Source organism: Vulpes lagopus, chromosome 11 (assembly GCF_018345385.1).
Source record: "Vulpes lagopus strain Blue_001 chromosome 11, ASM1834538v1, whole genome shotgun sequence".
In the NCBI taxonomy this organism is placed as follows: Eukaryota; Metazoa; Chordata; class Mammalia; order Carnivora; family Canidae; genus Vulpes; species Vulpes lagopus.
Window position 1 is genome coordinate 71,573,774 of NC_054834.1, and position 23,223 is coordinate 71,596,996.

Genomic DNA, 23,223 nt, shown 5'->3' on the forward strand with positions numbered 1-23,223 from the left:
TAAGCAGAGATGGAGCTGCGAGGGGCTGCCGAGCACCCCGCCTCCTGAGCCACACAACCGTGGGCGCCTGCGGGGCCTGCGGAGACTACTCGGGGCACCCTCGTTCCCTAGCGCAGATCCCTGGACTCTGCGCCCAGGCTTCCCGCACCTGTCCTGCTCCTACCGGTAGTCCGACCGGCCTCGCACGCAAGCTCACCTAGCGCCCGGGTGCCGCCCACCGCCCAGGCCCCAGCCAATCAGCACGCCGCAATCCTCTGGCGCTGATTGGCTCAGGCGTGGGCAGGTGCTCCCACCTGGCCCAATGGGACGGAAGCATCCGGGCGCCGTTCCTGCGCTAGTGAGGTGCAGACGCGGGCAGCCTGGTACCCGGGCAGGGGCGGCCCTCCGGCGGCCGGGCCCCCTCGTCCCGCGGCGTAGCGACCCCACGGGCTCCCGGCCTCCTGTCGCGGGGCCGAGCGGGGCCGAGCGGGGCCGAGCGGGGCCGAGGAGGCGCGGGAGGCCCGGAGCCCGTGCACCTGCTGCGGCTGCTGCGCCAGGACCCAGGACCTCGCTGCCCCTCTCGGCCACTAGGGGAGGTGAGGTGGGAACCCGCCCGCACCCTCGTGGCGGCGCTGGAGGAGAAGCCCTCCTTGCGCTGCCAGCCCCGTGGCTGCAGGGCGCCCTTGGCTTCCCACGGCTGCACGGGACCTGTCCCCGAGCTGCCGTCTCTTGCAGGGAGGCGTGGGATTAACTGCAGTCCGGGGTAAGCCCTTCCAGCCCTTACCGAATCCCGTCCTTGCCCTATGAGGGAATATCCAGGTACAGGGGATTGCGATTTGGACTTACATTTTTCTTTCTTCTGGAGGTTTTGTTTTTAAGTGATCTCTGTGCCTCAGGTGGGGCTTGAACTCACAACCCTCAGATCCAGAGGCACGTGCTCAACGGGGCGGAGCCGCCCAGCCGCCCCCAGGGTTAGGTTTTTGGAGGCCACCATTCAGCTCACCACAAAGGCGCACGAAAACATTTTATTTTAAAGATTTAGGTATTGAAGAGAGAGTATGTGGAGACTCAGAGGGAGAGAAACTGAGCCAGAGCCCTAGCAGAGCTCCCATCTCAGGATCTCGAAAGTCATGACCTGAGCTGAAATCAAGAGTCAGAGGCTTAACCCACTGAGCCACGCAGGCGTGCTGAAAATGTTTTATTTTAAAATCAGAAGGAATAAAAAGGAACGTTGAGGTTGAATATATGTAATTACTGTGTTCATCTTGATACTAATACACCTGTAAAAATGTAACTTTTTCCCAGAGGAAGGAGCCCATAAAGTGCACAGGGCCTCTGGAAATCAGAGTTCCAACTAGCTCACAAGGAGCCCAAATCTGACAGCCAGGTGATTAAAAAGATTAAAAAGCCAGATAATTGAAGGCTCCGGTAGGAGTTTTCTTGTCTGAGTAACTTGGAAGGAGGAGGGTACTGTAGGCTAAGTAGGAAGTCGGAACTGGCAGTAGGGGCCTGCCATTTGGCAACAGCCTGGCTTTATCAGGCACCATTGTGAGATTTTAAAAATATAGAGTGTTTCATCTTTTTCCCTCAAAACAGCTTTCTGAGCTGAAAATTATTTTTTAAGAAGAGAGTTCTTTAATTAAATTGAGGCAGGAGAAAGAGAATCTTCCTCCGGGGGCTCAGTGAGGAGGGGGCAGCAAGGGACCGGCCAGGTGTGACCTCCAGGGCCTGCTCCGGGAGCCACCTGACAGCCCCTTCCTTACCTTGCTCCCACCCCGGAGGGGACACAGCCAGGGGCCCTACCCCAGCTGGTGGCCAGGGACGCCGAGCCGCCGGCAATAGCCTCTTCTTGAGGCTCTGGGGTGGCACCTGTGGGGTTCCTGCTCCTGCCCCTCGTGGCTGGTGGGATGACCCATGGAGAGGCCCTGGGAGAGATGCCAGGGCCCCGGGTCCAGCAGCGCCGGGGCTCCCAGGCTCCCGTCTTCCTATGGCCTTGCCACGTGGTCCCCAGCTCAGTCCACAAAGGACACCAAGAAAGAGAATCTTAAGCAGACTCCCTGCCCAGCTTGACACCAACACAGGGCTGGATCTCAGCACCCTGAGGTCATGACCTGAGCCAAAATCAAGCATTGGAGGATTAATTGACTGAGACACCCAAATGCCCCAAGAGCAGTTTTATTGATAGACGATTGCATAAAATACTTATAATGTATGATGAGATGTTTTTATTTTACTTTTTTATTTAAATTCCAAATAGTTAACATACAGCATAATATTAGTTTCAGGTGTATGAGAGAGTGAGTCAGTAATCCAGACATCACCTGGTGCTCATCACAACAGGTACACATCTTCATCCCCATCTCCCGTCCACCTCCCCTCTGGTAACCATTAGTCTGTTCTCTATAATTAAGAGTCTGCTTCTTTGCCTCTCTATTTTTCCCCCTTTGCTCATCTGTTTTGTTTCTTAAATCCCACATTTGAGTGAGATCATATGGTTTTTGTCTTTCTCTGACTCATTTCACTTAGCATAATACCCTCTGGTTCCATCCATGTTGCTGCAAATGGCAAGAACTCATTCTTTTTGATGGCTGAGTAATATTCCATGGTATATATCTAACATCTTTATCCAGTCATAAGTTGGTGGACATTTGGGCTCTTTCCATAGTTTGGCTATTGTTGATAATATTGCTATAAATATAGGGTTGTATGTTCCCTTTTGGATCTGTATTTTTGTATCCTTTGGGTGAATACCTCATAGTGCAATTGCTGGGTCATAGGGCAGCTCTGTATTTTTTAGGAAACTCCATACTGTTTTCCAGAGTGGCTGCACCAGCTTGCATTCCCACCAGAGTCAGGGGGTTCCCCTTTCTCCGCATCCTCGCTAACACCTGTTGTTTCCTGATTTAACTTACGTCATTCTGACAGGTCAGAGGTGGTATCTCATGGTGGTTTTGATTTGCATTTCCCCGATGATGAGTGATGTTGAGCCATCTGGATGTCTTCTTTGGAGAAATGTCTGTTCATGTCTTCTGTCCATTTTTTTTTTTTTTTTTTCTGTCCATTTTTTAATTGGGTTGCTTTTTGGATGTTAAGTTGTATATGTTCTTTATGTGTTTTGCATTCTAACCCTTTATCATATGTCATTTGCGTGGTAAGGTAAGACGTGGTAAGGTCTCCCATTCTGTAAGTTGCCTTTAAGTTGTGTTTCCTTTGCTGTGCAGAAGCTTTTTATTCTGATGAAGCTATTTATTCAGTTTAGTTTTGCTATCATTCAGTGCTTTTTAGTATAGTCACAGGGTGGTACAACCATGACACCAGAATTTTAGAACGTTTTCATCCCCCAAAAGAAACTCTACTCATTAGTCATTCCCTATTCCCCTGCTGCCACCCCCTTAAGCAACGACTTACTACTTTCTCCAGTGAGGTAGATACCATTGCTTACATTTTTCCAATGAGGACAACCAGAGCTTCCTGGAGACTTTTCAGTAGGAAGGCGGCATGAGCGTTTGTGACGCTCAAAGCCAACTCTGGTTGCTAGATGGAGAACAGAGCATGCTTCCAGGAGAGCTCTGGGTGAAAAGATGTGGCACATTCCCCCTCTGATGCAGTTACCATCTCTCAGGAGTATGTGTGGCAGGGACTAGCTGGCCACGTGGCAGTGACAGATACAACTTAAAAGCAGAATGTACAGCTGTGCTCAAGAACAAGTTGAGTATCTCTGTGGTGAGGAGTGTGAGGTGCTGAGCCAGAGCCATGTACCTGCTGGGCCCAGGCCCCCCAGGCCTGCACAAGAAGGCTACAGGGTCACTCAGCCAAAGGGGAAGAGCACCCAGTGACTGCATCACCACCCACACTGAATGCTGGAGCGTGTAGCAGAGGCTGAGCTGTCCCTGGGTCCCCTGTTTGTCTTCTCTACTCACTGGGCCTGTGGCCGCCCAGCTACAGGACGGCTCTCAGCTTCGCTTGGAGTGGGTGCAGCCATGAAAGCAGCTGCTCACTGGTTGGGACAATAAGAGGAGATGGTGTGCAGAGCTTCCTGAGCCTGGCCCCTAAAGATCCCTATACATTCCCCTTTCTTGTGGGTTGAAGTGACCACAAAGATGGGTCAGTTTCTTGTTGCTGCTGTAATGAATTACCACAAATGTAGCAGCTAAAACAAACAAACAAACAAACACACCAATTTCTTTCCAGAGTCCTGGAGGCCAGAGGTCTGAAATCCATTTCACTGGGCCAAGGTGCTGATGGAGCTGGTTCCTTCCGGAGACCCGAGCAGGGAAGAGCCCATTTAGGGCCCTCTTACTCTCTGAAGGCCACATGCACTCCTTGCCTCACTCAGGTCTATGTCTTTTTTGTGACATTTACCTCCTTGTGGTAAGGTCCCTCCTCGTGTTGAGGTCCCCCTGTTCCAGGGACAGCTGTGATCACATTTAGGACCCAGCTGGTTAACAGCTGAAGCTGACTACTGTAGCCCCCTGGGAACCATGCATCTGTGTCCATACCTCTTTGCAATGGGACTGTCCTAATGTGTCTGGGTCGCTGTGACAGAAAAGCACAGAAGGGCCAACTTATAAACAATACAAACTTCTCAACAGTTCTAGAGGCTGGAAGTCCAAGATCAAGGCGACAGCAGAATTGGTGTCAGGGGAGAGCCGGCTTCCTCATTCATAGATGGCCACCTTCCCGTTGTGTCCTCACATGGCAGAAGGAGCAAGGGAGCTCTCTGGGGTCCCTTTTATGAGAGCACATGCATGAGGTCTCCACCTGCAGGACCTAAGCACCTCCCAAAAGTCCTACCACCAAAATCCATCACATCTAGCATTAGGTTCAATATATGAATTTGGGGAAGATGCAAGCACTTGGTCCATAGCAGTGACCTCACTGTGCCTCCTGTCCAGAGATGGGTGTACTCAATTTCTTTTTTTTAAAATTATTTATTTATTTATGATAGTCACACACAGAGAGAGAGAGAGGCAGAGACACAGGCAGAGGGAGAAGCAGGCTCCATGCACCGGGAGCCTGACGTGGGATTCAATCCCAGGTCTCCAGGATCGCGCCCTGGGCCAAAGGCAGGCGCTAAACTGCTGCGCCACCCTGGGATCCCTACTCAATTTCTTCAACCTCTTGAATCTTGGTTGGGCTTGTTTGTGGCTTCTGACCAATGTGGCAGAAATGACATTGTGTGAGTTCTGTGGACAACGTCAACAGGTCTAGAGCGCTTAGGACACCTTCATCTCTCTCTCTCTTTTTAAAGGTTTTATTTCTTTATTCATGAGAGACACACAGAGAGAGGCAGAGACATAGGCAGAGGGAGACACAGGCTCAACCGCTGAGCCATCCAGGTGTCCCAGAACACCATCTTTTTTTTTTTTTTTTTTTTCCAGAACACCATCTTTGATCTTGCTCCTCCGGAGCCTGAGGCTGCTGTGAAAAAGCCCAGGGGAGGGGCCCCTGGGGAGCTCAGTGGTTGAGCATCTGCCTGTGGCTCAGGTCATGATCCCAGAGTCCTGGGATTGAGCCCTACATCGTGCACCCTGCTCAGCAGGGAGTCTGCTTCTCCCTCTTCCTCTGCTTGTGTGCTCTCTCTCTTAAATAAATAAATAAAATCTTAAAAAGAAAAAAAGAAAAGAAGCAGCAGCCCAGTGGAGTGTAAGCCACATGAACAAGAACTCAGGAAAGACCAGCATAAGGTCCACCCAGGTTGGCAATCCACCAAATCATGAGAAACAAGAACTCATTGTTTTTTACCACTAAGTTTTGGGGTGGATTTTTACATAGCAGATAAGAAACCACAGCAGATGGTGATCTTTTAGTGGATTATGAAATCAATTTTTGGGGGGAAATGACAGCACACAAAATAGAAGACAGCAGAATAGAAAATATAATAGTTCATGTCAGACACGAGTTCCAATCATCTGCTGCCATGTAAGGAGCCACCCCAGAAGTCCACAATAAAAAAAACAACCATTTCACCATGCTCAAGTGTCACAGACCGCCAGTTTGGACAGGGCACAGGGCAAGGGCTCATTCTGTTTCCAGTGGAGCCTCCGCTGGGGTGGCTCAGGTGGTTGGCCAAGGCCATGAAGTGTTTGGGGCCATATGTCAGGTGCCAAGTTCTCACTGTTGGGGGAGAGTCTCATTTCTTCTCCCTGGCCTGTCTTTGGGGACGCATGTGGTGTCTTCACTCACGTGCTGGCCACATGCGACAGGATGGGAGGAACCTCTGGGGTCTCGCTCTCCCTGCCCGCCCCCCAGGTAGCTCACTTGGGCTCCCTTACAGCATGGTGGTCTCTGGGGAGTTTGGCTTCTTATTTGGGGGCTGGTTTCTGTAAGGCTGACTTCTGATGGCCTGACTTCAGGGGTCCCCGAGTGTCACATCTGCATGTCCATGTGGTTAACCACACCAGTGAGACCGGCTGGCTTCAGGGGAGGACTTAGACTCCACCTCCCGATGGGAGTTGTAGCAAAGGATCTGCAGCCATCGTTAACTGTGACACTGTCAAATGCTGCGTTTCCCCAAGTCTAAGATGTCACTGCTTTGAGCACGCATCCTGACCTTACGCCTATTGGCATGTGAAAGCACGGTGGAAATGGAATTGGCTGAACATCTGTGTGCGCATGCATGCGGAGTCGCGGTGTGAGAGATCTTTCTGCTGTGGGTACAGCTGGAAGTTCAAACCCGGCCTGAATTACATTGCAAACGAAGGTCAGGAAGGAATCCTTCCAGACATCTGCAGACCCAGACAGTCTGTCACCTGCAGGGGCTCCCTACATAACTGCTAACAGCGTTTATTCCAGAATATTGCACACAAATGCAAAAGTAGAATATACACCAAACCCTCACAAACCCCTCACCCATTCTCAACAGTTATTAACCCAGGGGGTCAAGGTCAATTTTGTTTGATCTATACCCTGATCCAACCCTTCCCCGATATTATATTTTTAAAGCTTTAATTTATTTGAGAGAGCGAGCAAGAGCGCACGAGCAGGGGGAAGCGCAGGCAGAGGGAGAGGGAGAAGCAGCTCCCCACAGAGCACGGAGCTCGATGTGGGATTGATTCCAGGACCCTGAGATCATGATCTGAACTAAAGGCAGACGCTTCTCCGATGGAGCCTCCCAGGTGCCCCTTGCCCAGTGTTATTTTATTTTATTTTTTAAAAAAGATTTCATTTATTCATGAGAGACACACAGAGGGAGAGGCTCTGAGACACAGGCAGAGGAGAAGCAGGATCCACGCAGGGAGCCTGATGTGGGACTAGATCCAGGGTCTTCAGGATCAGGCCCTGGGCTGAAGGTGGTGCTAAACCACTGAGCCACCTGGGCTGCCCCCTCCAGTGTTATTTAAATTTATTTATTTATTTTTCTTGTTTTCATTTAATTGTATTTTTAAAAGATTTTATTTATTTATTCATGACACACACACACACACACACACACACAGAGAGAGAGACAGAGAGGGAGAGAGACAGGCAGAGGGAGGAGCAGGCTCCATGCAGGGAGCCCAACATGGGACTCAATCCCGAGACCCCAGGATCAGGCCCTGGGCTGAAGGCAGGCGCCAAACTGCTGAGCCACCCGGGCTGCCCTTTTAATTAATTTTAATTAAAATTTTTTTTTCTTTTTATCCCAGTGTTTTTTTATTTAATTTTTAAAAAAGATTTTATTTATTTATTATTGAGAGGGAGAGAGAGGCAGAGACACAGGCAGAGGGAGAAGCAGGCTCCATGCAGGGAGCCCGACGTGGGACTCAATCCCAGGTCTCCAGGATCACACTCTGGGCTGAAGGCAGGCGCTAAACCGCTGAGCCACCCAGGCTGCCCTATCCCAGTGTTATTTTATAGCAAGTCCCAGGCACTGTACTGTGACACTCTCTGGGGTCCCTTTTATGAGAGCACATGCATGAGGTCTCCACCTGCAGGACCTAAGCACCTCCCAAAAGTCCTACCACCAAAATCCATCACATCTAGCATTAGGTTCAATATATGAATTTGGGGAAGATGCAAGCACTTGGTCCATAGCAGTGACCTCACTGTGCAGGGAGGGAGCCCAACATGGGACTCAATCCCGAGACCCCAGGATCAGGCCCTGGGCTGAAGGCAGGCGCCAAACTGCTGAGCCACCCGGGCTGCCCTTTTAATTAATTTTAATTAAAATTTTTTTTTTCTTTTTATCCCAGTGTTTTTTTATTTAATTTTTAAAAAAGATTTTATTTATTTATTATTGAGAGGGAGAGAGAGGCAGAGACACAGGCAGAGGGAGAAGCAGGCTCCATGCAGGGAGCCCGACGTGGGACTCAATCCCAGGTCTCCAGGATCACACTCTGGGCTGAAGGCAGGCGCTAAACCGCTGAGCCACCCAGGCTGCCCTATCCCAGTGTTATTTTATAGCAAGTCCCAGGCACTGTACTATTTCATTCATAAATCCTGGGGGAGCAGGGACAGCGGCCACTGCTGTTTTCCTTGAAACAATGTGCATGCTGTTACTTTGATGAAAACATTAAAGAAAGAGGAGCACCTGGCCGGCCGGTTCCATTGGGGTAGCGTGACTGCTCAGTCTCGGGGTCGTGAGTTCCAGCCCCACGTTGGGGGTAGACATTGCTTAACATCTTAAAAAACTAAAAATTAAAAAGGAAATAGGGTGTTGGAGAGCTGATGACTCGGGCCCGAGGTGTGGCTCATCTAGAATATTTTAAGTGGGTCTCCGTGGCCGTCTGCGGAGGAAGCCAACAGAGCACAGCTCTCCCCTCGCAATGAGGGGCGGCCAACAGCCGTGCCTTCCCGGCTTTGGCTCCATCGTCCAGGATGCTCTCCTGGAATCAAACAAAAGCAATTTTAAAATTTTAAAATTAAAATAAAAACAACCTAAACTAATTTGAGTTTTTTTGTTGTTGTTAAACAAAAGCAATGTCACCGAGGAATTGTGACATGACATAACCTATAGGGCTGAAGAGATTTGAGTCATCAGCTCTCCAACACCCTATTTCCTTTTTAATTTTTAGTTTTTTAAGATGTTAAGCAATGTCTACCCCCAACGTGGGGCTGGAACTCAAGACCCCGAGACTGAGCAGTCACGCTACCCCAGTGGAACCGGCCGGCCTCGGGACAACGGCCACGGGGAAGAAATCAGGGTGCCCTCGTGCAGCTGTGTCTGCACTGCTGTGTCCCCAAACCCGTCTGGGGGCTCTTAGCTGTCGCATCACTGTGTCACCGGCACCTCCAAGGGCCTGTCCAGATCAGGTCCTCAACTAGCAGTTATTGGAATTGCTTTTTAATGGAGCCGAGCCCTCCTCCTACCCCAGTCCCCCCCGCCCCCCGCCATTCGTGGGCAGGCGCTGCGAGGCACACTCACGCTCAAAGATCAAGCAGAAGCAAACTGTGCCACCCCAGGTGCTCTGGATTGTTTCACAGGCCTCTGTTCCTTCCTGGCCACTCCCCGAGCCATCCACCCACAGTGCCCTTTCTGTGACCGCAGAATCCTGTTCCCAGGGACCCTGGGGCCCACCCTCCCCACCCCGATGTCCCCAGGGCAGGACAAGGCAGGGCGGGTCTTCTGCAGAAGAAACGTCCAAGGGTGAGGTCCAAGGGTGAGGTCGACCGTGTCCCCACCCCACTCCCCACAGATCCACTGATGTCCAGACCTCTGAAGCCTGTGAATGCGACTTCACTGGGAAAAGGGGTCTTTGTAGATGCAACTATGTGAGGGATCCCGAGAGCGCCCCGGATGAGCTGGGTGGGCCACCGACAGGTGCAGAGGGAGAGGGTAAGATTCACTGAGGGAGCAGCAGCAAAGGTGGGCAGGGGCTCAAGGTGCAGCCTCCCCTGGAGTCCCCTCTCCCAGGGACACCCCCCCCTCCGCCTCCACTCCCCCTGTGCCAGGTGGGTGCACACAGTCCTGGCCTCGAGTAACAGGGCTGGAGGAGAGGCATCACCAAGACACGGACGGAAAATAGCAGAATCACTGGAATTAAGCTAAGACGTTAGAGGAACAAGAGTGTCTGAGATACGTAGAAATGCAAAGATTCAGATGCAATGAAACGTCGGGACACCTGCACCCCGATGTTTCTATCAGCAATGGCCACAATAGCCAAACTGTGGAAGGAGCCTCGGTGTCCATCGAAAGATGAATGGATAAAGAAGATGTGGTTTATGTATACAATGGAATATTACTCAGCAATTAGAAACGACAAATACCCACCATTTGCTTCAACGTGGATGGAACTGGAGGGTATTATGCTGAGTGAAATAAGTCAATCGGAGAAGGACAAACAGTGTATGTTCTCATTCATTTGGGGAATATGAATAATAGTGAAAGGGAATATAAAGGAAGGGAAAAGAAATGTTGGGAAATATCAGGAAGGGAGACAGAACATAAAGACTCCTAACTCGGGGAAACGAACTAGGGGTGGTGGAAGGGGAGGAGGGCGGGTGTTGGAGGGGAATGGGTGACGGGCACTGAGGTGGACACTTGACGGGATGAGCACTGGGTGTTATTCTGTATGTTGGTAAATTGAACACCAATAAAAATTAATTAAAAAAAAAAAAAAAAAAGAAATGCCTTAGATGCAGTGGCGGGGTCCGGAGAGCAGCACTTCGGCGCTGGCGCGTCCCGCTGTCTGCCCCGAGGCCCAAGCATCAGGCCGACAGCCCCCTGCTCCCCGGAGAAGCCATCCACACCCACAGGACTTGGCGCAGAGGGAGGAGTAAAACCCAAACCCACGATCACTGTGAGCACACACACTGGGAGTTCAGGACAGCAGCTGGGAGGCACGGCGGGAGCGGTGGGGAGAGCCAAGCGTCTTCGGTGGGACCCCACAGGGCTGGGAGTGGCAGGCCAGCCCTGGGACACTCAGTGTGGGATGCGCAGACCCGAGACGTGCACAGCTTCTCAAACATCTGCTTGCTGCTCTTTCTCAACTGACATTTGTTTTTTAGGCATAAATGGCATCAGCAAGGTTTTGTTTTGTTTTGAAGATTTTATTTATCTGTATTTGACAGAGAAAGAGAAAGCACAAGCAGGGAGCCCGATGTGGGACTCGATCCCAGGACCCCGGGATCATCGCCTGAGCCCAAGGCGAACGCTTCACCGATGGAGCCCCCCCAGAACCCCTGGAATCAGCAAGTTTTAATAAAACACCTGCACCTTCATGAATCTGTGATGATTTGGGTTTCCGGAAACTTTCAGAGGCCCAAGGCTTGCCTGGCCATGGTCAGGGGAAACACGGTGTGAGGCTAGAAAAGCAAGGAAGAACTCAGAGATGCAGAGAAAAAAGGCTTAGAAGATCAGCCGGTACCAGTTCTGAATGGGAAGACACAGAACCACCCAACGGTGCGCTGACAGAAGCGACCCGGGAACGTGTTCATCCATGTAAAGCAAACCCGCCTCTCTCAGGGCGGCAGCGGGTCAGCCCTGGCAGGGTGGGTGCCCACCTCCGCGGGGCTGCAAGGGCCAGGCCCTCTTCCTCGGCACCCACACCCCAGGGCCCAGGGTGGTGTCAGCCACCCCCACCCCGACGGGACGGTCTCCTGGGGCGCTGGGGGAGGAGCTCTCGTGCTAGAGCTGCTGGCAGTGGCCACCTGTGGGCTGCTCCCCCCACCCCGCCCTCCACTAGGGAACCTGTTTGGAGGCCTGAGGTCCGGCTGGGCCCCGCCTGAGCAGGTGCGCCTGTCCCCTCCCCTCTGCCACTCAGGACTGGTCTGAGCTCTCGGAGAAGCAGCCTCACTGGTTGCCAGGGGCCAAGATCACGTGGAAGGATGCAGCCCTGGGCGCTGTCTTGTGACTATGTGAGCGTACAGCCTACACGGAGGGTGGACACAGAGATGAGACACAGTGGCACACATGCACATGCGTGCACACATACGTGTGTACACGCACAGGCTTCCTCATCTGGGCAAGGGAGGAAGGGCTGGCTTTTCTTAGGCACAGAGGGGGAGACGGAGTCTCTGGGCCTCCAGAACGGAGGGCATAGACCCTGGGTCATCCTTCTACCTCCCAGCTGTTTGGGGCATCAGCTGATTTCCACACTAGCCGCTCCCCCCACAGATGGGGCCCCCACAGCACAGAGGAGCCAAAGCAGCTTGTTTTCAGTATTCTTTATTGGCAGTGGAAAATGCTTCAGTACTGTATTGAAAGACAGCAATAAATAATACTGTGATAAAAATAGTTCAAAAGTAGACTGTACATACTTTGTTACACAATCAGGAAGTTCACAAAAGATTAATAGAAAAACAGAATGGTACAATGAATTGTACAAGTAAATTAAAAGCAGAAACCAAACGTAAAAAGACATGCTGTGCCGTTTCTATCTATGTATCAGCTGCATAATAAATAACGCACCATGAACTGAACACATTTCTTGCTGGCTTTTTAATATGCCAAGTAAAAAGGAAGAGTTACATTTGCTACTTATACAATCCAAAATGGCTATCTCATCAAAATCTAAAAATGTACGACTAGGTCCATTCTTTAAACAAGTTTACAAACAAATGTAAAAAGAGGATTTACAGAACAGTAAGGCCTTTGTTAGAGTCGCACATTATTTCCAAGGCGGCGCCTACCCTTCGGTGCGCAGACAGCTTCCTAATTGGTCCTCTGAGAGTTCTCGCCAGCGAGCTCCGCACCAGGAGGGCGCCCAGGCCCCCCGCCAGGGCTTTCGGGTCCTCAGCTCCGGCGTCTGCCAGTCACTAAAGACAAGTTGCCTGAGCCCACCGGGATGAGGCTGTGAAAGAGTTCACCAGTCCTAAGGGATTTTCATAGTGTTCTGATAATCTTTCCAGTCCAAATTTTTATAAGCTGATATTTAACACCAAGTGTTTTTAATCTGTTCACACTGCAGAATAAAGCATTTCTTGCTAGAAAAAGTATAGTTAAGGTCAGTCATTAAAATACAACAATTGCTCAAAATTAAGTCTGCTTATTTCAAAATGATTGTTGTAGAGCTAGATTTTGTTTGTAAAGGATAATACATGCTGTATCATGTATTTATGATTTTACAATCGTAAAATCCTCTGACAGATTATATTATTAACAAATTAAGTAATGATAATTACAATAAATGCACAATTTACAAAAGCCCTATATCTGTTCATAAGATTTATACATACAAGCATTACAGTACATTCATTTGAAAGACTAAAATTAGATATAAGAACATGGATTTCAAAGGATATTTATAGCCTGGATATACATGAAAAAGTAAGTAACTATATAAATGAAGTCATAAGTTTACATAAATATAAGAAACATTAAATTCTAAAATATTTTCTCTATGGTATTCATGAATTTTTTGCTAATTAAAAACTCTGTAATAAAATATCTCAGGGTCCATATAACAAGTATTAACAGATTAAAGATTCCGTTGAATTTTAAAACGTAGTCTTTGTTGGGTTCAAATGCTGCACACTCATCTGTAGAAGTAGTGTGGGTAAACTGGAAAACAGAAGCGAATAAAAGTTAGTCTCCAGATGAGCCAGCTGAATGCGGACTCCCAGGCCCAGGAAGCTTCAGCCCCTTGTGGGTTTAGAGAAAACATCCAGCATTTTGCTTATTAATGATAATTCTTTGATTGAGTTCATCTTGGCCTATGTCTAAAAGTTACCAATTTTAATAAATAATTAAGAAACCAAAAAAAAAAAATTTTTTTTAAGATTTTATTTTTAAGTAATCTCTATACCCCAGCGTGGGGCTGGAACTCACAAGCCTGAGGTCCAGAGTCGGATGCTCCTCCGACTAAGCCCAAGCGCCCCCACAAGGCCAATATTCTGGCCGAGACAGGAAGCAGAGTAAGAGCAAACAAAGCTCCCCCAGGGCCCTCAGAGCAGGCAGGAGAGGGCCCGGCTCCTGGGCCAGGACCCAAAATCTTAATCCACAAATCTAGCCCTTCTCATGGCAATGCAGCTTTTTTTTTTTTGGGGGGGGGGGGGTTGTTTTTAAGCCAACCTCTCAGGGTGCCCCGGTGGCTCAGTGAGTTGAGTATCTGACTCTGGGTTTCGGCTCAGGTCGTGATCTCAGTGTCATGAGATCAAGCCCTGCATGGGGCTCGGAGCTTGGTGCTCAGTGTGCTTGGGATTCTCCCCCCACCCTCCCCTACTGCTAGCACAGGTGTGCACATGGCTTTCTCTCTCTCTCTCTTTCAAATAAATACATCTTAAAAAAAAAAAAAAAGCCCATATCTCCACTGAAGGGCTATCAGTGTCACGTGGTGGTACTGCCTCACAAAATTTATACTTTGGGGCCTGTTTCATTCAGGAATGTGTCTTTAACACCAAGCTGGCTAGTGGCAGCTGACTTGGGAGTGACGCCAGGGTACAGGCAGACACTGAGGTGCAGGAGACCGTGCACCGCGCTCCTGGACGCTGGGGGCAGGCAGCTAGGAGCTGGGTGACGCTCCCTCCTGCCTCTCCACGCCAGGAAGACAGTAGCAGACGTGTAAGCCAGCATCGTTCTGTTTATGTTAAGAACAGAAATACATTTTTCCCCTTAAAGATCAGGGACACAGTAGCTTCTATGTATGAAGCATGAGCACACGGAACACCAGAACTGTCTCCCTCGGTGCAGAGAGGCTCGTGCGTGTCTACTCTGTATAGCTGCTGAGTTAACTGGAGCCGGCTCTCCTGGCTACTCACCTACAGGAGACGTCAGCAGGAGTAAGTCCTGACTGTAGCAGAATCCAGCCTCTGCGGTCCTGACACGCTGCCTGCTCCGACAACCACAGGGAGGCGTGCAAACACAGCGTGCAGTTAGTCTCAGAACATCACCTGACAGCACAATTACAGACAGACAGACACACACACACATACACACACACACACACACACACACACGCCCATGGCAGCACCTACTGAGGGGCCCCGGGGGGGGGCTTCCAAATGGGACTGGAGGAGCTGGAGGACGGGAGTTGAGAGTCACTGAGTGGGCTGTCCCCATCCCCCAAGCAGCCGGGGGTCCCTGGGGCTTCATTCTAAAACAGCCAGGGGCAGCAGGTGACACCATAACTTTGCTACACACACCTGCATTAGTAGTAACTGTGACTGTGACAGCTCTGCCTCTCCTTAAAGCCTTTGGATTTATAAACATTTCTTTCAGCCTTGACCATCTATTTTTCAGAATAGGATGTGAAGAGCTCGCAGCCTGCTGAGAGGAGTCCAGGACCTGTCCCGGCGCTTGCTGTCTGTCTGAGAGATAGGACGGCCTTATCTTCTTGGCAGTGGGTGCGGGACGATGAGCTAAGGAAATCAAAGCCCGGCCTCCCTTCCTGCCAGAAACAGTGCGTACCACAGACGCTTCTGTTCTATCGAGGAACACCGGCCCCTCCCTGCCACTGCATGGCTCAGCAGGCATTCCAAAATCTGTAGCATTAGTCCTCTGCTCCCCATGATGTTTTGTTTCCCCATAGGTACTTCGGGAGCACAGGTTCTGGGGAGCAGATGCTGCTGGCAAGAGTGGCCGGCGCCAGGGGCCCAGGAGGCCCGCGCTGCTCCCATATACCTCATGTTGAAGAAGCCAGGAGAACACCCACTGGGCTGGGTTTATGCCTCCATTATCAACATGAGTGAAAAGTCACCTTCTGTGACATGCACTCCCTATACTTTCTTCTAGGGTTACGTTTCATTTACCTGAACCTAATCCAAACATTGCTGTTAACATTTAACAAGGAAAACGTGATTTGTGAAATGAAGCTGTGAGGAGAGCAGTCAGACTCCTCAAGAAGTCAAAGGCCGAGTTACAACTAAAATCTATAAAAATTACCCACTGGCTTCTTGGGGAAAAATGCTATTTTTTAAAAGTTGGGGTCTTCCCTCACTAAGCATATTATTGAAGTCTGGCAAAGAAATGCAGTTTTTAAATTAAAAAGCTGCCCCATAAGCTGCTCTCACTCAAAGCTCAGCCAGGGCTTCATGGAACTTACTTGTCTCTGGTTTTTATACAGATAAGTGACAGCAAAACTCACAATCCTATCTATGGGCAGAGCTAACAGCAGGAAAACTGCAGACCACACCATATGATTTCTACCAGCACAGCCTTCCCTACAACATGTCTCTATCGAGAGCGAGCACGCAGTCATCCATCACGGCCCTATGGCTGCAGGGGCCTGAGCTGCTACCACATGGCACTCAGGACATGCCCGACACTTTCCAACAGCTTCTCATGAAGGACTCACTTAGCCATCACAGCCCATCAGTGAGGAAGACACTAGTGTGACAACCATTCTACAGATGGGGACACTGAGGCACAGTGCTCAAGATCATGCACCTCCTACGTGGCAGATCCAGATTCCAACCCAGGCAGTCTGGCCCCTGGCCCTGCCACTGAGTGGGACACAGTCGGAGCGGAGAGGTCCCTCTGCCCACTATGGCCAACTCTGAACTAGCTGTGCTCTCGAGGCAGAGGGACTATCTAGGGGTAATTGCGAGCTGCATCTGACACAACGACTATGTGGCTAGACTACTGCACCCAACCGGCTGCACTCTGTGAGGACGTCCCGGGCTCACCTTCTGCCTTCTCCCGTCCTCTTACAACGTGCAATGACACAGACAAGTAACAGTGAGGATAGAGGTGGAAACTGTGCTAATGAAAATGGATTCAGTCCCTCCTCCTGCGAGGGGAGAGGTCCCAGCAGCACACGCTGTGCTGAGAGCTCTGGCGCTGCCATCGTAGGGAAGAGCATCCGAGTGCCGCCCGCCACATCCACATCTTTGCAAGCGTGGGTGTCAGTCCAACACTCTGAGGACACTCACGCTGCTTAGCTTTATTAGTTGGAAGAATATGCTAATATTCAACCAGATAAGAACTTCAAACCTATCTGTAAAATTGTTAAACTTTTATACACGGATGTTAGGATTAATTTTAAAGCATTTAAACCTGGGCATGCAGCAGCACCCAAATGCCTTGTTATATATTAAAGAGGCTATCTTAGACCATTATTAACATGCCAGCCAGAGAGCTGTTTGTGTCAACAAGTGCCCGGGGCAGTGCTATGCCTCACATACCATCCAGCTGCATTTTCTTTGGCTGCATAGAGGGTGAGGACAGAGAGGAAGTGACCCGGAAGTTCGCAGGGAGAGTCTCTGCTGACCCAGCAGCTAAGCCACGGATGTCCTTTGGTCTAAACTTTTTTCTCCAAGAAGGTGCCCTCCTAAAGCTTTTGTCATCGTCCTGGTAAATTAAAGGACAGAAAACAAGACATTTTAAAATAAAGGACAGAAATATAAAGTTCCCACCCCTTTAAAATGACCTTGTCACTGCATTTTTATTCACGTGTATCTAACCCTGCTCTTGGTAACCATCAGACTTACTGCCCAGACTGGGAATCTGTGGGAGCAAAGGAGGCAGGGCCACCCTTGTGCTGGGACCCAACTGGGCACACATCAGGACAGTCCCGGGCCACGTGGCTGTACCCCGCTGCCTGCCATCACAGCCACTTCTTATCCTGCAGAAATTATCTTCCTGCTATATAAGATACTATGTTTCTATCTTCAGGCCATGAACAATAGTCTGAATGCCTGGATAGGCCAGCAGTGCTTTGTCATGTGTCCTGTTTCTGCCACACTCAGGTACTCGTACAGGAGACGGTAATATGTAATGGAGTGGGAGTAAATGAGTTATGGTTTTGTGTGAGAAGAAATGAACATGTCATGTTTTTAAACAAGTAAAGGCCTCGGATAGGGGTGAGGTATCCAGCCATCCCCCAAACACAACTTACAGACTCTACTCCTAGGCTGCAACCAACGTTTTATGACATGAAAAACATTTTTGATGGATATCAAAAGCTAAATAGCAAAAAAAAAAAAAAAAAAACCCATCTTAGTAAAAATACTGCTTTCTTAAAAGTTCATTTGTTCATAAATTCAGAGCAAAGCTGGACTTGTAAAGTAAAATTATCTTCACACTTGGAAGAGTTTATCCAGACTACATGGCTCCTACAAATATACCAATTTACTTTTTCTTTTTTTAAAAGACTTTACACTTAAGTCATCTATAAATCTAATGTAGGGCACAAAGTCAAGAGTCACTTGCTCCACCAAACTAAGCCTGCCAGGCGCTCCCAAATAAAATACTTCACATTTTATACAAATTTACAAATCCTGAGGTTGAAAACTTACTTCATCGAACCTTCTGTCAGTCCCCATGACCAAAAGGCTGTTAAACTCTCTTTCCAAGACAGCACGAGCCTGAAATCATAACAAAACATTCCCCCAGAACCTCCATCAATCAAATCTGAAGGATGTTAGCATATCACAATTGTTTTTAAACCAAGACTTTAAAAAAAGAATAAAAACCAGAAACGTAAGGGACAAATCCCTTCAATCTTCACGGTGTATTTTAAGTCGGGAGTTTTAGCATGGAGTCCATTACTGGGCTTTTGGAGTAGGGATCCACAAGCTCTTGGACACTGTATAATAGGTGTGCCTGTGGGTCGCTGTTGGTGGGAGGTTGAAGGTACTGGGAAAAGATATACAGTGTTTCATAGAAGAATAAAGAAATTCCTGATTCTCCAATGAGCCCATGAGTCAAAAAGAATGACACAGGGAAAAGCACAAACTTCATGACACCCCCGTCTGGCACCCCTAAGTAATAGTGTTCTCTCTTATGGGCCACTCTAGGAGCACCTGATGTGGACGCAAGTCTCCCATACTGGTAATTCCATGACTCCTGCATTTACCAGGAGATACAAAGATGACAGGCAGCGAAGAGGAGGAGTCAATAAGCACTGTGGGCTCTAAGTCACTACACAGTGGCTTAGAGCCACTGCACAGGGGCTGGGGAAGGGAAGAGAGGACTGGCTGCCTAGGGTCTGGTTGTGCTCTCTCTGCCTCCACTCAAGCATGGGGTGCCGTGTCTGGCCAGACGGTGGGGTGGAGGCGCAGCTGGCATCACCTGCCTGTTCTGTGTCGGGATCTGCAGCAGAAGTGCCAGGGCGTTGGCATCGAAGGTTTCATCTAAGGCCATGAGCGCGCCGTGAACGCCGCTTTCGATGAGATTGCTGGCATACTCTTTAAGGCCGATTGATAGGATCCAGTTAATCACTCGATCGTTGCTCCAAACCAGTACATCTGCAGATGAAGGAAAACAATCTCAGAGTGGCTGCAGACAGCTCTTTTCATCATGTACGCCTTGTAAGGCAGGATAAAGATTCCTTCCTCAGGCCTGAACCTCCAGTTCCTGACATGAGCCGCACAGGCACAGGGGGCAAAGGCCCAGTGGGCAGATGACCTCTAGGGCACGTTCACACTGCCACCCTGGCTCTTTTTTGTCTGATGGAGACCGTCCTATTGGAACTCACTCTCCCAGCAAAGCCTGGAGCAAGGAAGTTACCACACACCAAGTTTCTAGGAAAGAGAAAGTGAGGGGGACACAGCTTCAGAAGCCATAAGGACACACCAGGGACACACCGGGTATGACTTCAGCTCTTCTGAAATATCTTCTTCCCCTTAAAGAGAGGCGCTGGCACCGTAGCTGGGCACGTTGTCAATTAAACACAAACCCCTCCCTTACAATCCCAAGGACTTTTCTGTTGTTGCATTTTAAAAACAGAAAAACTTGAATATATTCTCCAGTGTATTAGACACGGTAGGGGAAGATCTTATATTTATGCAAACTAATAAATTACTAAATTTGCTTTAGTAGAGATCTAAAAATAGCCACCCTGTAAAAATACATCCAGATGATTGCCAGTTACTTTCAAAAACAGCTTTTGTCAACTGTGAAAGATTTAAGACAGAAATACAAAACAAATAAAACAGATTTATGTATCTCATTTCCCACGTCCTTTTCTAGAAAAAAAAAGAAGAGATGTACAGACACAGGCGCGCACACACATAAAATATTTAGAGATTGTTACCATGTTTATATGTTAAATGTATTATTTTATATGTGTATAGAATACATATCACAAATGTTTGCTTATGGTTTTCCTTGTGATTCACACTAACTCAATCATGATTAGACTATCCTTGAAGTGGGCCGTCTCCCCAACCATATTTTTATCTTTAACTTCTGGCCTCGTAAGGATAAGGTATGAAAATAGCACATACAGGACCATGGTAGTAAGGATTCCATAAATTAACCTATATGCTTAGAGTTGGTCAATAGGCCTCGTTTGCTATAACCATTCTTAGTGATTTCTTTATACTGAAAATTGGGGGAGACTGTACTTTGAGCTTAATTGTTAACGTCTTATTTCAAAGCAAACTACTACACCCGCTCACTCAGATGTGCCCTGGGTGGGTAGCTCCCAACAGAGAGAAGCATCTGCCATCTCCTGGCTGCGCACCCTCATCCCTTTACCTAAAATGCCTCTGCTGGCACCCCCACCCCAATAAGAGGCTCCCATCACCTTCAGGGCCCAGCTGCCACGTTAACCCTGTGCCATTCCCTCAGCCATGGGAGCAGAGCCACACTCTTTTACTGTGGGCTCAGGGCCTTGGATAGAGAGTAGAATTTTTCATGCTGATGCCAAGAATGCAGGGGCCTGTTCAGCTCTGCTCTGTTGCTATCTAGTGGCGTGTGGCAGCAATTCTCAACAAAAGAGGACATGTATCCTTACAACAGGAAGTGTCTGAGGTCACAGGAAAATGCTCACCCTGAGACCCAGACCCTACAGACTGCCACAAGCATAGACAAGCAGGCACAGGGTCTCCAGTCACAGAAGAGGGTCTGAGAGGCACCCAATCCCTCTCTCCTCTGTAATGATGCCAGACCGGTTTTCTCCACTAGTCTTTCCTCATTATTTTATTGTGTTTAATTTTAATTTTTTTAAATTTTATTTTGAAGTCATCTCTACACCCAACATGGGGGCTCAAATCCACAACCCCAAGATCATGAGTCACGTGCTCCATGGATAGAGCCAGGTGGGCACCCCTTGTGATTTTTAAATTTATTTTAAATTTATTTATCTTCTTTTTTTTCTCCTAATTTTTAATTTTTTCTTAAATTTTTATTAAAGATTTTATTTATTTATTCATGAGAGAAACAGAGAGAAAGAGAGACAGAGACAGAGACACAGGCAGAGGGAGAAGCAGGCTCCCTGCAGGGAGCCCGATGTGGGACTTGATCCCAGGACCCCGGGATCACGCCCTAAGCCAAAGGCAGACGCTCAACCGCTGAGCCACCCAGGCGTCTCTCCTCCTGATTTTTTTAAAAGAAGGCAGTCACTGAGCTGTCAGCATCATGGGAAGCAGAAACATAGTGCATCCATGGCACATAATGTACTTGCCTTTGATTTCATTCTGGCTTTCTTCTCTCTTTCTCTCCAGTTCTTTTCGGTCATAATTTAATCTCCGTAGGCACATAATTCCACACTGGAAACTGTTTCTATTAATAAAACCAACAAACCAAAAAAAAAAAAAAAAACACCCAGTTAGCCATGGCAGCGGTGTGAGCCCCCGGAGTGAACCAACAAGGAGCACCATGCAGGGCGCACCTGTGGAAACTGTCGACCATCTTCAGCTGGCCCCGCAGATCCTTTTTGGTCAGGTGGTCCAGCATGCGTGCGTCTACCAGGCACTCCATGAAGTAGCTGCGGTACTGCGCCAGGCCCAGGCTGGGCAGCCACTCATTGCCAATCCACTCATGGTTCATGTCCCCATAGGCAAGGGTCTGGTTGCAATAATTAAGCACATCAGTTCAGAAGAAAAGCCATGGAAGAGGTCACAAGGGTCATTTAAATTATCTTTAAACTAGATTTTCAATCTGTTCCATATTCTCAAAGGCTAAATTAATAACATCATTTTTTATAATTTCAAAATAATTTGATCTCCCATTTACTCTTATATCGTCAGTAAAATTTTGCACAAAAGGAATTATACCATTACAAATTTACGACTCATTTGTGCTTATGAATTTAACGTATTTACCAAACAAAGCACAGTAAAACTGACTGGTTATGCACTGTCTTTCTGAGCTAGTTTTCATGTATAATGATCAACAAAGAACAATCACGGCTCATGAACAAGTTTGAAGAATCATCCAAGTCTACTCATTAAAAATACCTCTGGCTGGATTTCATTTTATTTTTAACACTTTGTTTTCTATATTTCATTAACAAAACATCTGTTAATTTCAAAATCAGATTTTAAAAAAGTGAGTTAAAACATAGATTTAAAAGAAGAGATGAACATGGTAAGATGGAGGGGACACAGGAGACATCCCTCCCCACCACCACCCATAGTTTGGTAACTGGGCCAAACAACAGGCTTGCACAGATGGAGAAGCACTGAAGCCGCAGTGTCAACCAACCGACCCAACTGATACGAGACAGCACTCCACCCAAAAGGAGTGCACACAGAACATTCTCCAACACAGACAAATCTCCATGTATTTAAAGAGACTGAAATCATACTAAGTATATCTCCTCTAACCTTAAGAGAAATTAAATTAGAAACTCATAATAAAAAGACATTCAGAAAACTCCCAAGTATTTGGAATTAGCACTTCCAAATAACCTATGTGTCAAAAAAAAAGGAATCACAAGGTAAATGGGAAAACATTTGGAACTGAATGAAAGTGAACATGCAAGCGACACCTGGCTGGCTCGGTCAGTGGAGTGTGTGCCTTGATCACGGGGTTGAGTTTGAGCCCCACACTGGTGCAGAGATTACTTATAAATAAAACCTTAAAAAAAAAGTAAGTGCACAAACAATACATTCATAAAATTGTGAGACACAGCTGTTGCAGTGTCCTGAAGGCAGTTTACAGTATTAAGTGCTTATGTTATAAATGAAGAAAGACTGTAAGTCAATAATCTAAGATTTTACCTTTAAAAACTTAAAAAAAAAAAAAAGAAATCTACAGCAAGTAGAAGGAAGGAAATAAAAGAGCAGAAATCTGTGAAACAGAAACCAGAAAAATGGTAGAAAATAAAACGATGAAAGTAAAACCTGGATTTTCATAAACATCACTAAACTCGACAGACCCCTACCCAGAGTGATCAAGAAGAAAGATACAAAACACTAACATCAAGAATGAAAGAGGGGGCATTGGCACAGACCCTACAGACACTGAAAGGGTAATATGGGAAAACTGTGGACAGCTATAAGCAACCTGGATAAAATGGGTAAATTTCATGATAGACATAATGTATGAAAACCACTCAGGTTAGTTACCCTTACCTGAACTTGAATTTGTAGCTGTAAACCCCCCCCACACACACACACGAGGTGCATTCAAACTCTACACTGCATGCCTTCACTGTTGAACTCTACCAAACGTTTATTTAAAAAGTACCAATTCTATGCAAACTATTACCAAAA

At 48.0% G+C, this 23,223-nt stretch overlaps 1 protein-coding gene and 1 long non-coding RNA gene across 10 annotated transcripts in view; one reads left to right on the forward strand and one right to left on the reverse strand.

Moving 5' to 3' along the window:
- Positions 1-351: 351 nt before the first annotated feature.
- Positions 352-12,047, forward strand: LOC121471248. 2 transcript variants are annotated; one of them, XR_005982642.1, is made up of 5 exons: positions 352-575; positions 2,259-2,319; positions 4,171-4,315; positions 10,526-10,700; positions 10,972-12,047. It is a non-coding gene; the product is annotated as an uncharacterized LOC121471248 (long non-coding RNA). The 2 variants fall into 2 exon arrangements; XR_005982641.1 differs by lacking the exon at positions 10,526-10,700.
- Positions 12,048-12,052: 5 nt separating this feature from the next.
- The window catches only part of PPFIA1 (PTPRF interacting protein alpha 1), an 86,182-nt gene continuing 75,011 nt past the window's right edge, over positions 12,053-23,223 (reverse strand). For 6 of the 8 annotated variants that reach the window (XM_041721712.1, XM_041721709.1, XM_041721705.1 and 3 more), the window contains 7 exons: positions 21,396-21,571; positions 21,189-21,286; positions 18,851-19,026; positions 18,076-18,144; positions 16,963-17,128; positions 14,599-14,669; positions 12,053-13,402 (listed from right to left, as the gene is read on the reverse strand). In XM_041721712.1, the coding sequence (XP_041577646.1) occupies positions 14,611-14,669; positions 16,963-17,128; positions 18,076-18,144; positions 18,851-19,026; positions 21,189-21,286; positions 21,396-21,571 (744 nt within the window). In that variant the 3' untranslated portion in view covers positions 12,053-13,402; positions 14,599-14,610. The remainder of the gene's footprint in view (positions 13,403-14,598; positions 14,670-16,962; positions 17,129-18,075; positions 18,145-18,850; positions 19,027-21,188; positions 21,287-21,395; positions 21,572-23,223) is intronic. The other 2 variants (XM_041721707.1, XM_041721711.1) reach the window with 1 other exon arrangement.